Source organism: Brugia malayi (genome assembly GCF_000002995.4).
Source record: "Brugia malayi strain FR3 genome assembly, contig: Bm_v4_Chr2_contig_001, whole genome shotgun sequence".
NCBI lineage: Eukaryota > Metazoa > Nematoda > Chromadorea > Rhabditida > Onchocercidae > Brugia > Brugia malayi.
The window spans coordinates 7,896,258-7,910,894 of record NW_025062476.1 but is presented as its reverse complement, the minus strand read 5'-3'; the positions used below and the strand labels follow the sequence as shown (position 1 = coordinate 7,910,894).

The 14,637-nt window shown below is 31.6% G+C and overlaps 3 protein-coding genes across 3 annotated transcripts; 1 reads left to right on the top strand and 2 right to left on the bottom strand.

Annotated features, from left to right (window-relative positions):
* Positions 1-2,236: 2,236 nt before the first annotated feature.
* Positions 2,237-3,808, top strand: Bm17517 (Uncharacterized protein; the record flags this gene model as incomplete). The annotated part of the gene is made up of 4 exons (XM_043078842.1): positions 2,237-2,245; positions 2,601-2,810; positions 3,200-3,423; positions 3,583-3,808. 4 exons carry the CDS (start codon positions 2,237-2,239, stop codon positions 3,806-3,808), a joined length of 669 nt encoding a protein of 222 aa, XP_042934776.1.
* A 1,165-nt stretch (positions 3,809-4,973) lies between these two features.
* Bma-kin-24 (Uncharacterized protein) lies at positions 4,974-8,721 on the bottom strand (the record flags this gene model as incomplete). Its single annotated transcript, XM_043078841.1, has 14 exons — positions 4,974-4,977; positions 5,218-5,330; positions 5,430-5,580; positions 5,811-5,944; positions 6,056-6,140; positions 6,372-6,544; positions 6,717-6,851; positions 6,910-7,008; positions 7,108-7,203; positions 7,482-7,610; positions 7,691-7,775; positions 7,902-8,018; positions 8,327-8,426; positions 8,715-8,721. The coding sequence occupies 14 exons, from the start codon at positions 8,719-8,721 to the stop codon at positions 4,974-4,976; spliced, it is 1,428 nt and encodes a 475-aa protein (XP_042934775.1).
* Positions 8,722-9,515: 794 nt separating this feature from the next.
* Bma-let-858 (Uncharacterized protein) lies at positions 9,516-13,848 on the bottom strand (the record flags this gene model as incomplete). Its single annotated transcript, XM_043078840.1, has 13 exons — positions 9,516-10,129; positions 10,231-10,364; positions 10,670-10,771; positions 10,953-11,080; positions 11,281-11,511; positions 11,587-11,735; positions 11,842-11,988; positions 12,113-12,215; positions 12,435-12,538; positions 12,664-12,799; positions 13,059-13,281; positions 13,519-13,592; positions 13,663-13,848. 13 exons carry the CDS (start codon positions 13,846-13,848, stop codon positions 9,516-9,518), a joined length of 2,331 nt encoding a protein of 776 aa, XP_042934774.1.
* Positions 13,849-14,637: the final 789 nt, after the last annotated feature.

Below are 14,637 nucleotides of genomic sequence, written 5' to 3'. Positions count from 1 at the left end.
TACCTTAACAGCGACTGAATATGTTAAGTTTTATTTCAATCATATTTTAATTGCCATTCCTATGCGCTGTAAGCTGCACCTCACTAACGAAAATATTTGAATTAAAACATGGATGTCACTGATGGATTAATTGGTTTGCCACACCCACGTACACAACTTCAGTGTCAAAATTATTTTCAAGAAATAAAGCAAATATTTGATAGTTATCGATGGAATAATGTCAAATGGTGTCGACTGCTTTGAATGATATCTTACTTTGTGGTAACTATTCTGACATATATGTGACTTTAAGTTTAGTCGATAACAAGGTGGTTTAATTACTGCTAAAATAATTTGTTTTACGAGAATGCTATTCTTTTCCTCTTTCACCCTCAGAGTACTCATCCCTCGTTCATTACATTTCTAGATTCCATTGAATAACATTTGACTGAATACTAATGAGAATATTTTAGAAGCAGTAGTCTCGAGAATCCTAGCAAAAGTCTCGAGAATTCTAACAGTCTATTTTTTAATCTTCTCTTGTTCTATTTTTAACCTTCTTTTCCAGAAATTACACTTTTTAACATGAAAATCTTTTAATTATTTACAGCAAGTAGCGAAAAATTAATAAAATTAAAAAAAGCGCAAAATTAATAAAGTAATTCAATTTCATTACTTTATTTCTTTCTTTCAGTTGTTTAATTTATTTGTTACTCTCAATGTTACTCTCAAACCGGAACTTTCTTTCTATGCTGCCATCTTTTATTTTAGATGCAATCAGTCTTTGATAAGAATGATACCTGCAGTATTTTTTACCTTCATAGCATAATTTTTGACATTGCAGAAATGTTTTTGGACACGAATAAAATTCCAAGCCTTTCTGAAGAAAAGCGAAATTTTGAACTTTGTCTATGAACTATCTTACAATTTAGAGAATAATTTGTTTTTGCTGCTGCAGTTCCGTGAATACGTCACATTTCAAAATAGCAGATAAAATGTGAATGACGTATGCATAATTCAGGCTGCAATCATCAAGAAGTTACCAAATATTATCATATATGATAATAATAATATCACAGTACATATGTTAATGAAGTTTTTTATCAGAAAAAAACTACGTTAATAGTTTAATAGTAAGGTGAATAACATGAAAAAAGTTCAGTTTTTGTAGTTATTAAACTGAGATCGCTGGTGTTACGAAGCTTCTGCGTCCTAATTCACGTAATCATGATGTTTTATAAATTTTTAATGAATGAATTCATTAGGAAAATGATTACAGAATAGAGAATTACTAGAAAAAAAAATGCTTCCAATGGAGATTACCAACTGATAACGTTGTTCATCCACAAGTTGCGATGACATTTCAGCCGCTTCACGCATTATTCGGATTATTTGTCGCCATCGTATCTATTTTATGTATATCAGTGTATATAATCATTCAAAAGGTACCATTTCCAAAATATTCTGTGTTAAAAGATGCGATTTATCGGTGTATGGTTAAACTGAATGATCCATTTTGTTCATATGTCGTTGATTGTTTGCAATTAATTCTTAATAAATAAATCCTAAGTTGAGTCATCACAAAAAAAAAAATGACATTTTAAGGTTTCAGTAGTAAATATGGTGTTTGACGGATAACTTACAAAGTTATTTGCATCTCGGTGTGGACTAATAATATAATTGGAAGTTTGGAAAGGAATACATTTTGTATTTTGCAGATAATCATATCGGATCGTGATCTCATAAAATATTCTACTTATAAAATCATTCTTTGTTACGGTTTTATTGATATTATTCAGCTTTGCGTTTACATATGTAACGGTATTTTTGCAATAATTGGTACTTCAATACACAAATGGATCGAAAAAGTTGGTGCATAAAATTTTTGAATACCGCATATTTTGCTTCGAAGCGATGTTTATTTGATCAAAATTCGATTTAGCCCGAAATCTGAATTTGAATTAGTGATTTTTCTGTTCAGTGACTAAAACATGTAATTATTGTATTACCAGCAGTATTTTGAGAAACTGATTCCGCAAATAACTGATAATCAAAGAATTAAAATGAAAATTTCTTAAATTTCTTTATAATTAAAAGGTCAAAAAAATTAAATCAATTTTTTTGAGCATTTCAGATTTGCGGTTTTCAACTCAGCTTTTGCTGGTACAACATTGATTCTTTGACAGTTTTGCTGGCCATAAATCGATTAGCATTATTATACTTTGGTGCGCCGGCCGAGTTTTTTTTCAATCCAAGAATGACTTCGGTTTCTTAATCGACTTAAGATTATTTTTAATAAGTTTAAATTGATTAAATCACTTAACTACCTACATTTAAGTAAATGAAATATTATTAGCATCGTCATTCCACCGTCATTTCACCTCACTTCTTATTCCCTCGATATTTCCAAAAATTGTCAGTGCTTTTCATTTAAGATAAAATTTATACTGCAGCAATAAAATGATCTGTAATGAAAATAGTAACAATAAAAAAAGACGATAATGTCATAATATCTCATTATTTCCACTCACGAAATGATGATTACTGGTAGTATTGGGACCCAATCATGACAAGCAAACCTACAATGCTATAACAGTGTGTCTGTCATTATTCCATTTCAGTTCATACTGTGTTTTACAATTGCCATACCATCAGTATTTTCACTTATTTGGTTGACACCTTACGCCACTTATGGATTCAGCGCGGAAAAGTTGATGTGGGTATATGATAGTCCCGATTTCATGCCTTCCTTCGATCGCATAACTACTTTGGGAACTAGCATACTGTCTACTACCTGCTACATTCTCCTATTGGGACTGGTTTTAAATAAAGTTAGTCTTTTTTTTTGTATTATATATCATTGAAATAAAGTTCATTTCTTTATAAATGAGAAATAGCAAATCACACATTTGTTTATTCATAATTACTAACTTATAATTAAATGTGCTCTGAAAACTTATATAATTTATTTAAATAGCTCTATTTGTAGGGTTTACATATTGACATGAAATAATATAACTTTAAATTTCTAAAGTAATTCCATTTTTTTTTATTTTCGTGAGATTTAAGTATTAAATTTAAAATTGTGGAACGTGCGAACTTTAAAATTTTTTTTAGTTAAATTTAAGTGTAAATGAACTGAGAGAGAGAGAGAGAGAGCGATCTTGCTAACCACGCTATCAGTGGCGTAGAACACGAGAAAATATAGCAATAATTTTAGAGTTCTTCAACAAGTAATAAACTAAGTGACAGTTCAAGACGTCGAGATACACTGTTAACGCTACAAGTAATAATCAATGGAAGTTATACTATCTGTGTTTCCACCTATTTCATGTTCTTAAGGCCTTACTATGTACCTTATACTACAATATATAACGCAGTTGATATTATTTTATGTGTATTGTGGAATGGAAAAAGTCCTATCATGCATTTATTCTTCAATCGGTAAAATTTATAACTTTCAATTAAAATCACCTTAAAGATGATATAAATTTGATGCTTGACTAATTCATATCTGTTTCACCTCAGTCATTTTAACTGCTTTTAATAAATGACAAATTAGATTGAAAGTATGAGTAAAATCAACATTATATATCATTTCAGATATATACGTGCAAATTTTCTTGAGAATATTCGGAACCGAAAAATTTTCTCCTTAATTATAAATGTGCTGCTGCGCTTACGACACAAAATATCTGTCAGTAGCTTGCCCTTAAATCGAGTGGTACCGGTGAAGGCGGATTATGTCGACGAATGTGAGCGATATAATCCACAGTTTAAGCAAACTTTTATCGTTACTGCAAAAGCAACTACGAATGTGCACCATTAATCGATCTAAAAAACAAAATATAGAAAGTATAAAGAAAAAGTTGGAATATCGGAAAAAAATGGGAAAATGAAATTATGGACAGAAGTTATTTCGAAATGCTTCGTAGTTGTAAACTTGGAGCTTTAAGCATAAACGAAATAAAGCTAATTAGTTTCACTTCAGTTTGCTGTTGAAGCATAATCACTATCAATCATTATCAACAATATTGTAACAATGAGAACAGAGGAACATTTACTTGGTTGTTTTGTAACTAAAGATTTGTACGGATCAGAAATAGTATACATATACTTTTAAGCAAGGATGGAATTTTCTTTCTCATATTAAGTGAAGAAGTTGAAATTGGATATTTAATAACAATTAATAAACATGTGTTTTCTGAGTGTTCTTCCAAGACAATTCAAAACCCTCATTTTTTTTTCTTGAACGCGAAAAAGTCTTGAAAAGAAGAAAAAGATCTTATTTTACAATATGTTTCACGAGAAAATGCTTGATGTTGTACACTTTAACAAAGACTAATAAACTTATAGTTATGTGATATATTCATTAAATTAACAATAGCAGCAGAAAGATGATGGTAATTTGAATTGACTCCAACGTCAAAATAAGAAAAATTTTATGAAATTAATAATGTGCAATGCTACTGTAATGTCATGAAATGATTTTAGAAGATAATAACTATTAATATTCCAAACAATAATCTCTATTCTATTGATCTCTGACGATTGCGAAAAAAGCCTACTGCTTTGAAATATATTGGAAAATATCAAATGTTAAATAAAACTTAACATTCTACCAGACATTAACGAAGTAACTAATATTCGAGAATAATAGTGATTGTGGATACAGCGAATCACATTAATGTTGCATTTCACCACTGAATCATGATAAATACTGTATCTAATTTCCTCTCTTTACTGACCTCAATACAGTCAGTCTTCTTGAGAAAGTAAATCGCATAGATATAATTCGTAATAACAATTAAAATAATAACTATTAAAAATACAATTAGATTTGAATATGTTTATTCATATCACTGGAATGAATCATGAAAACGGTAAGAATAACTTATTCCTGTTATTAAAACGTAAATATGCGCAATGGATATATCTTATATAGCATTTTTCTGTGCAGTGTAATCGTACCACACATAAGCTTCAGGAATATATTACCTGCAATTTTGCATATTTCAAAATATTTCAAATTTCAAAGTTTTTCAATTTTTTCAATTTACTTGGTTGTTTCATAGATATAATTGGTAATAACAATTAAAATACACATATTTCAAAATTTTCAACTGGTTTTTAGTATTAGAATGATTTAGTCTCTTTTATTTTCCTTGGGATTTAAAAACTACTTTTATTTACTTTTTGAAGTCTAAAAGACACTGAACAGGGTTTTCAAAAAATTACTTCGTATTTATCGATCTTCTACGCACTCTTCTCCCTCCCTCGGTAGTTTCATCAGTAGTCATTGTGGGCGTTTCTACAGGTTCTGCTTCCTCTGTTGTTTCGTCCAACATTTGCTGCAATAAATTCAAAGAACTTGATTCATTTATTAAATTTCGAATACTGTTGAATTTGAAATGCACATAATCTTAACATATGAAAAATTAAGAACTAACCTCTATTTTGATATATCCCATTCGTTTCACATTAGGTATACGATTTACTGCACATTCGGCAACTGGTGGTGGTTTTAGATCACCCTTTTGCATATCATGCAATTTCTTGCATATAATTTTGAAATTTGGTCTATTATCTACATTTTTTACCCTGAAATGATTGAAGAAGAGCAATACAAAGCAGTAATAATATGAGATAGTCAAGAAACTTTTTAATCAATGATTAGTTGAACAAGAGCCATTATGGGCGAGGAATGAAATATGGTAAACGATAATAGAAATGTGATATATCCCATTCGTTTCACATATTTGGAGTATTTCACAAAAAGCAACAATATGGGTTTTAATGAGAAATTTGAGAAAATCATTGAAAAACTGAACCATATAGTTGAAACTAAAGCTTTAATTGATGGTGGTGTTATTGATGGCATTTCTGGCATTCGAATATGCCGAATATTTGTAGCTATCCTTTTATTTTCATCATCTGGCCATGGCTTTATGCCCAAGTTGAAAATCTTAAATGATATATAACATATGAAATTTAAATGATTTTATGGAAAGGATAAAACTTATCAAAAGTTAATGAAAAAAAGAAAAAAGATTGCAGTTGACAAATAGCGTCAAACCTCATATAATAGAACCCCAAATGACCATACATCACTCTTCTTCGAGAAGTGGGGATTTTTTACGAGCGTTTCTGGTGCCATCCACCTAAATATGAGAATACAAGTTGACGATGCTAATGTTTGAATTTTGAGCAAGTGATAGAATACTTTTCACTGATTATTTTTTCGCATCTATTTTTCTGTATGGAATTTTCATTGAACATCAAGTTATTCAGTATTAAGATTGGGATTACATAATAACAATAGACAATGTATATATGTAAAAGAAACTGTACATTGCATATAAATACTTAAAGGAATTTTTGATAAATCTAACCTTATTGGAATACCGTTCAATTCAATACCATTCTCTCTTTCAAGTGTGTCTGCTTTACTTAGACCGAAATCTGAAATTTTCACCAAACCCGTCATCGAAATAAGACAATTACGTGCAGCAAGATCACGGTGGAGACAACCCTGCATATGCAAATACCGCATACCAAGTGCTGCCTGCAAATTTACTTTAGAACTTGGTGAAGCCTCTTAATCTTTCGAAATTTCTAAAAATTCCTTGATTTTAAGTCCAATTCAAACTAGTACTCAAGCTATATATTTTTTTCTCCTTTTTCTCCAATTCAAGCTATATTTTTACTATTTAGGAAAAAAAAAGAATCCATGCAACCTCTAAACAATATTCAATTCGTTCGCCGATGACGATATTTTCCTTTTGCTTTTTGAGATGATTTTCCAAACTACCACCAGGACAATACTCCATCACAATGGCTATTGGTGGTCGATCGCATGCTACTCCATAAAACTACAATATACTGCATTCACTGCTTCAAATGTTTCATTTTAAAGAAAAATATGCTAACCTGAACAATGTTTTCATGATTATAAAAACTCATAATTTTGCCTTCCCTTATCATTGATTGCTTCGCTTCGCGTCCACCACCTTTTTCAGGCTTTATAATCTATAAAGTATTTTTTTTTAGTTAAAGTTATTAATTGAAGTTCAAAAAATTAAAAACAAACATTAAAATGATAGAAGAGACAAGTTATATTGATTTGACCTTGATTGCCACCGGAATTATTTGCTTATTGCCATCTTTCTCACAAGTAAATGTGCCAAGATAGACATCCGCAAAATTTCCTGAACCAAGTGGCAACTGAAAATCTTTGTTGTTAAGAACTTAATTTTCACTGGGACCATTTTTGGGGTTCTACTCTATTTGCCTCATATTGGCATAATCTTTTAATGTCCTTACATATCGTAATGCATTATAACATTTCTTGAGACCTGACATATCTAACTTTCTTCAGTAATTAGAAGCTGATAGTACCAAATAAAAAATGATTTTGAAGATATCAAGAAATGATTCGTGACATGATCAAATTTAAATAACGATGTGGGCGGAAACCACTCTCAGGTCTCTCAGCTGAAAACATTTAAATGACATGCTTTATTTTTGTCGTAATTGATCGCTTCATGTTTAACAAGCCATTTAGGCTTGGGTACTCCATCTCCAAGACGAATATCTTTGCCGCTTGCATCTTTTATCTTGATTTTATGCATCTGAAAGCGAATTTCGCTGGTATATTGATTCGAAAACACCAAGAATGAGTACTTCAGATATTCATTTTCAAAAAATAAACCTTATAATATTGGACCAAGTCGTAAATCGAGGGAAACCTAGGCCCTCTTCGTAGTACTGACAGTTGAAAATGGCCATCTTCCGTCCTACAGAATATTTCAGTGTGATAGAACACAGGAGAATCTTACAAATAATGAATGATTAGTTATAGGAAATTTTGTGAATATTTGAAAATTTTCAAACATAAAAGCATGACATTAAATAAAACCAACACAGCAATAGTTAGATGAATATTTCTTTCACCGACATGTATACTGAGAACAATTTGATGTACTCCTTGATTGTCCGTTACACGCACCAAAAAGTCTCCATTCTTAACCAGCAACTTCCTCAAATTGAATTCGTAACCCAAAAGGATGCGATGTATATCTTTAAAGTCTAATTCTCATCCTAAATAATAATTATCTGCTAATTAGGTTGTTGATACCTCGAACAGTTTGGTCTTTGTCAGCAGTCTTGCTTATCTTCTAAATACAACAAGGTCCATTTTAATTATAAATTCATTGGATTTAATTATATCCATTAATCATATATTCATTGAATGCCACATACTCATAAATGGTTATAATATAAAGCATATTAATGGGTTAAAATACAGTTATACCGCAAATGTTTCCAGAAATTTAAAAAGCCTGACTCGATGTCTTCTCTGGACAGTAAACCATGATACCAATGTTGATCTTCTAATTCCTTTCGCTGCTGTTTCCTTGACTCCTTGGCGATATCTCCTTTCTTACCTAAGATTTGCACATCTGAATAATTTACTATGCACTGAGGGCAAAATACTGATATTTCACCTTGAACGGCATCCGAGAAGTTATTATTGCAATAGAGGGAAGAAAGATTTCTATCTGTCTATCTGGGTCTCCATTTGCCGACCATAACGTTCCAGCGAAACCATATGTGCAATTACGCCAGATTTCCTCCCCTTACTACTTCCCAGGCAATTTTGAACACTTAAAAATCAGATTTGCAATTGTTGGCTGAAATACATATATCAACTCCCATTCAAGCAGTTACCATACCTGCCATTATCCGGCTGCCTACTGCGAACAGAAACAATGGCAAAAGCCGCCCTCGCGAATTCTTCAAATAAAAATGAATTTACTTACTATCTCCTATCATGAAATTTATAAGTTTTTAAAAATTTAAAAAATGATATTTATAAGTCTGCAAAAAACGCAAGATCGGCGGCGGTTATTCAAAAATCGTAACACACTTCAAGCAGTAATACAACTCATGAGAGGTTACAAGAGCGATATTGATTCAACATAATTTAAATACGCTTTCATGATCCAAAAGTTGGACAGTTAATATAATGTAGAATATCCGACTAAAATTTAACATATTTTGGAGACAACATAAGATTCTCGGAGTCTACGTGCAGCAGAAAACTCTCTTAACAAAATTTAATGCAATTTACAATGAAATTGCCACATATGTTTATTATTTGTTATTATTGATTGTTATTATTATTTATTATTAATAATAATTATTATTATTAATTATTACTATTATTATATTGCTGTAATGTTATTATGGTAATTTAATTGATGAAATTTATACATTAATTTGAAAAGTAAAAATAACGGAAACAAATATCTGAAACATATCCGTACAATACAGTAACAAAAAAATCGTGATAAGTTATCATTTCAACCGAAAACAAATCGCACATTTCCTACTCACAATTTCGAATCTTTCACCTACAAAATTTTTGGTCAAGAACTGTCATAAAATTGATAAGTCAGATACATCACGTAATGCGTGATATCACGTAAGTATATCATCAGTAAATATTAAACAATCTTCAGAAGAACTTGAAATTAGTCATGTTTCCGATATTTACTTTTATATTTAATCACTTCAATTTCCTGTTTCCCTTTACGTTGGTCTCCTTTGCTTTTTCTACCTCTGACTTCATTATCCTGACTCACTTCCTCATTATTTGTATGTTTTCCTTGATTTTCCAAATCGCTTGAATCACTTCTTCGTCTTTTCCCCTTATCACTACATTTACGTTCTTCTATTTCATTCTCTTCCCGTCTATTTCTATCGCGCTTTTTCCTCTTATTCCGTTGTTCCTTAGTATCCTCTCTTCCAGTAATGTATCCTTTGTGTTTCTCTCCATTTGATTCATTCCTTTCATTACCGGTTCGTTTCTCTTCATGTTTGCTTCCCATTTTCCTGTCATTTATGCTGTCATAACTTCGTATTTTCATTTTTTCTCCGTCATTTTTTCTTTTCTCACTTACTACTTTGCTTACTCCACCGTGAGATCCATTTTCCCAATCACTTCCATTCTCCCGACCAATATTTTTCGAGAAGTGATTTTTTTTTTGGACAATTTTTGGTATTTTTTTCTTTTCGTTTTTTTGTAAGCCTTTCATTTTATGTTTCGATTTTTCATTATCACTGCTGTCACTGGTCTCTGATGAAGCTAAAAAATCTGGTGTAATTAAATTATCCCTTCTTTAAAAGGAATACTGGTAAGAGAGAGTGGAAGAATCGCTAACTAAAAAACAAATTTCGAGAACTAACATGTGCTGGAAATCGAGTCACTACTACTTTCATCCGAATCTGAGTCACTTGATGAGTTTTCTGAAGACGACGAAATTTCTTCTTTTGCTTGAGCTCTTTTTCGAGCTTGATTCAAATGCAATCTTAGATCGACTCTAAAAGCAGTAACGAAAAGAAAAAGGAAAAAACGCATTGTTTTGGATATAACTGCTGCTCATTCATTATCAAAACGGTCATAAACTATGTTCGAACCTTTTTAGGTTCGTGAAACAACATTGTGGCAACAAAAAAATGAATAAATTATGCACCACAACATTTTCAATATAACATGGTCATCACTGTGATATAAAAAATGAAGAAAATATTAAAGTCAGAGATCTTGCTTGAGATACTCAAAATATTTCAAAAAAAAAAAAAACTCTCAAAATACCGCATTTTTTTAAATGAAAAATTCACTTACGTAAGATATCCGAGACCTATCGTAGTAAAGAAATTGATTGAAAAGCGTGTATTATTCGGATTATCACGCGGGAATATTTTATCGAAGGAAGACTGCATTGTCCTAAAATGCACTAAAATACATATAAAACTCACCGCTAGATCATTAATATTTATTGTTATAAAAGAAAATTTGTGGTAAAAAGAGAACAGTTTAAGATGGAAAAAATGAGATGTTACTAAACAAACTATTTTCGAAAATCTTAAATAATGGGAGTAGCCTATGGATCGAGGGAATAACCTACGGGTCGCGAATTCTCTGCAATAGATTTTCCACGCCTAAAAATTCGGCAAGTTCTTGGAACACTATTTTAATGTATATTCGCCCAGAAGAAGTTGTGTCCTCCTCATTTAATGATATCTGGTCCAAGATCTAGAAGAAATAAAAATAAAGAAACTCTATAGGCGATAAAGTTGAAATAAAGAAGGCAGTCCATCAGTTGATGTCTGAAAAAAAAAAAAAAAAAAAACTACAAAACAAGCTGCTTCCTCTTCAATTTTCGAAAACAAAAAAACAAATAACAGAGGAATTTCTTCTTATAGAATAATGCAATCATTTGTGTAAAAACTTACATCCCATGAAATAGCATCGGTTGAAAGAAGATGAGCCACTAAGCAGGCCATATTGCGAAGTTTGTTATACTCAAATCGATGTATGGTATTGTAAGTATCGCGAGCAATCCGCTCGAAAGCTTCTTGAAATTCCTTGCGAAGCCGGCAAAATCGCTCCGCAAGTAAACCATAAAATTTTTCGTAGGTTCTTTGCTGAGCACAGCAATCCACAATCATATTGCAAAGCTCCACCTAAGTAACAAGGAAATCAGTATTTTTTGCTACGAATTATATCATGACGAAGATAATGTAGGAGTAAAAACTGACATCTTGACCACTTTTCAAATCAATTTTAAGTAATTTATGAGCTGCTTCCTGAAAGTCGAGGGAAGACTGAATTGTCAAGTAAATGTTGCGTCGAAATGCCACCAAGTTCTGCTCTGTGTTGTCGATGATCACCATACTTTGTTTCTCCTCTAAATCAAAATTAATTTGAAATTAAGAACCGATTCATTCCAAAGAAAATAAACTTAATATAGCAAACCATGTAAAATAATTATGTTAGCACAAAATTCTTAAAACCTTGTTGAGTTTCTGTTGTCTCTTCATCTGGTGTTTCTTCCCCTTCCGCTTCATCCGAGTCTCCCTCTGCCAAACCAATTGCATCGCGTCGAATTTCTTCGTATTCTGCCTCATGTTTTTCAAATTCAGGATCATATTTGAATACATCTGAAACAGAAAAGGAATTAAATTATAATGAAGCAGATCTAAACTATTAAATTTAAAGTATGAAATATTGGTAAAAGTGACAATAGCACTGTCATCAATGTCAATGCCAATAACTGGAGCTTACTTAATTCATTTTCTGGAACAAGTGGGTCCTCCAGCGTGACGGTATGCGTTATCTGATCGTCTTCTTCTATCAAATCCAAATCATCAATCAGTGCTGGATAAGCCTTTAAAAAAAAACTGGTAGCTGGCAGCCTAATAGTTCAAAGAATCTCCGAATTACAACTGCCTTTAAATGACGTATGTTCGTCATTTTTCCAATTATATATACAGGCCACTACAAATAAAAGTGATGACTTCCTCAACTCTAAAAATTATTCTGAACTGCTTCATAACAGTACCATATAATTTCGTAACTTTATGAAAAAAATTGCAATAAATTGCACCTGGAATTTATCTTTCCGGATATGAAAAATAACTTCGATCATGTATTGAATTCTTTTGTCTATATCCGAATCACTCAGAATACTTCGTAACCGATCAAAGATTGCTGAAAATTTTTTCAAAGATTGAAAAATTTCCATTTTTTAAAAAAGAAAACCACAAGGGAACCCCACCTTCACTTGGAAATGTAAAGCTTAGCTACAAAGAACAATATTCGTGAATAAAATTTACCATTTAAACCACGAGGAGAAATTTCAGACAGTTTAGCACCGCATTCTTTCAAAAACGCTACTGTGACCTCTACTGAATCATCAGTTGGGTTTTCAAGCATCAATATCATCATTTCCAATGCAAGGATTTCGTGAATCTGCAACCAAGAATTTTTGTAGATCAGGAAGATGCATCCACTAGATACAAATTTGCTATGCATTATGTATACTGCTATTCATGACAAAGCTATGCATTATGTATACTGCTATTCATGACTATTAAAACAAAAAAAAAAAAAAAAGTGGAAGCACTGAACTATGCAAGTCAACATGATCCTTTACTTAATACTGGTAAAGATTTTCACGCTGATAAAATCTGAACAGTTGATGAAAAGAAGATAGAAAAAGAATATTCACCACTTGCTGGTTGATAAGATGAGCAATAAATTTGGATATTGTAACAGTAGAAGCTTTGTCATTTCTCTTATAACACCTTTTAAATTGTATCAGTAATCGATGAATAATTAACATTCCAATATTTGGAAAATGACTATTAATAACAGCAACTACTGCTGCATATACATTAGAGAATGTTGGTGAATATGACTGTGCTTGGATTATTGATCGTGCCAACAAACCTCTGAAAGTACTTATGTCATATTTTCAAGCAAAAGGAAATTATTTTACAAAGCATTTTTAAATTAATGTAAAGAATCCACACAGTTGCTTGATTACATCAAAATTAACATTTATAGCAAAGATAAAATAAGACTGACAAATCAATTACCATATCTCATACTCTTCTATACACATTAAATTCATAATTTTAAGAAAAAAAAAGCATATAAAAGGACAAATTTTCAAAAAACCCTCTCACCTTCCTCGAATGACGTTCTCACGCAACAAATCTCGTATAACATTAAGCAAATTACTGGTATTCGCTTTGTTCACCTAAAAAAATGCTGACGATAAAAAGTCATTATATCATAATATCACCGTGTCAAACTTATGAAAAATGCACTTGGCCATGAATCCGTTTTTTCAGACGCTCCCAGTTCAGTCTTTGATACATTTCACTGTTCTTATCACTGATCTGCTCTTGCATCATTTTAAGTTTAGCTGGTGGGATATATGCACCACCCGTGCGAGTATGCAACAAATCCATGTCTTTCTTTGGTTTTTGAGCCTTTTCCAGTTCCAATGACATCTTTGATTCCTCAAATATTCCTTTCAATCTATAATAACTCAGACATATGGTATCTCAACACAAAGAACAAAAATATTAAAAAATATGATGAGGAATGTTGTATTTAATAAAATCTTTGTCAAAACCGCAATAATGATTTATGTAAATAGAATCAATGTTTATATACTCATTCACAATTAAGCCATATGTTATGGCTTGGCAAAAACCAAAGCACTAAGCACAGTTATCTGCTAACCGTTAATCTTCCTACAGATTTCCTCATGTTTTTCATTTCGACAAAAAAGTTCAACAAAGAAGAACGGTAAAGAAATGGACTTCCCTATATCCAATTCAACAATTTCCCAACACGATAATTTAGCAATCACATTCTAATTTCAATAATCATTTCTAAACCAATGTTTCTATTTTGTACTACAAAGTTACAAGCGTTCGCATAAAGTGTCCAGCTCAAAGTGTTACTGAATGCTAACACTCACATACTCATTGTGTTAATATTGCTTCTTACTCAATCAAGATCCTTACAATGAACGAATCAGTATCAGTCCATAACCCCAATTGATTTCAGACTATAAGACTACACTTCTTCATCCTAACTGCTCACCAGTAACCAGCAACCTTACCTATCCCTGCAGTTGTCTCCACCTAAATCTCAGGTATAGGACCCCACAAGCAATTAAACAATTCTAGAGAGGACACCCTCGTTCATATTGCTTAGTTGGAAAAGACGTGCCACCGAATAGAGGTCGGCCAGTATGGTTGGTGAGAGACGTAAATTATTTCGCTGAAATT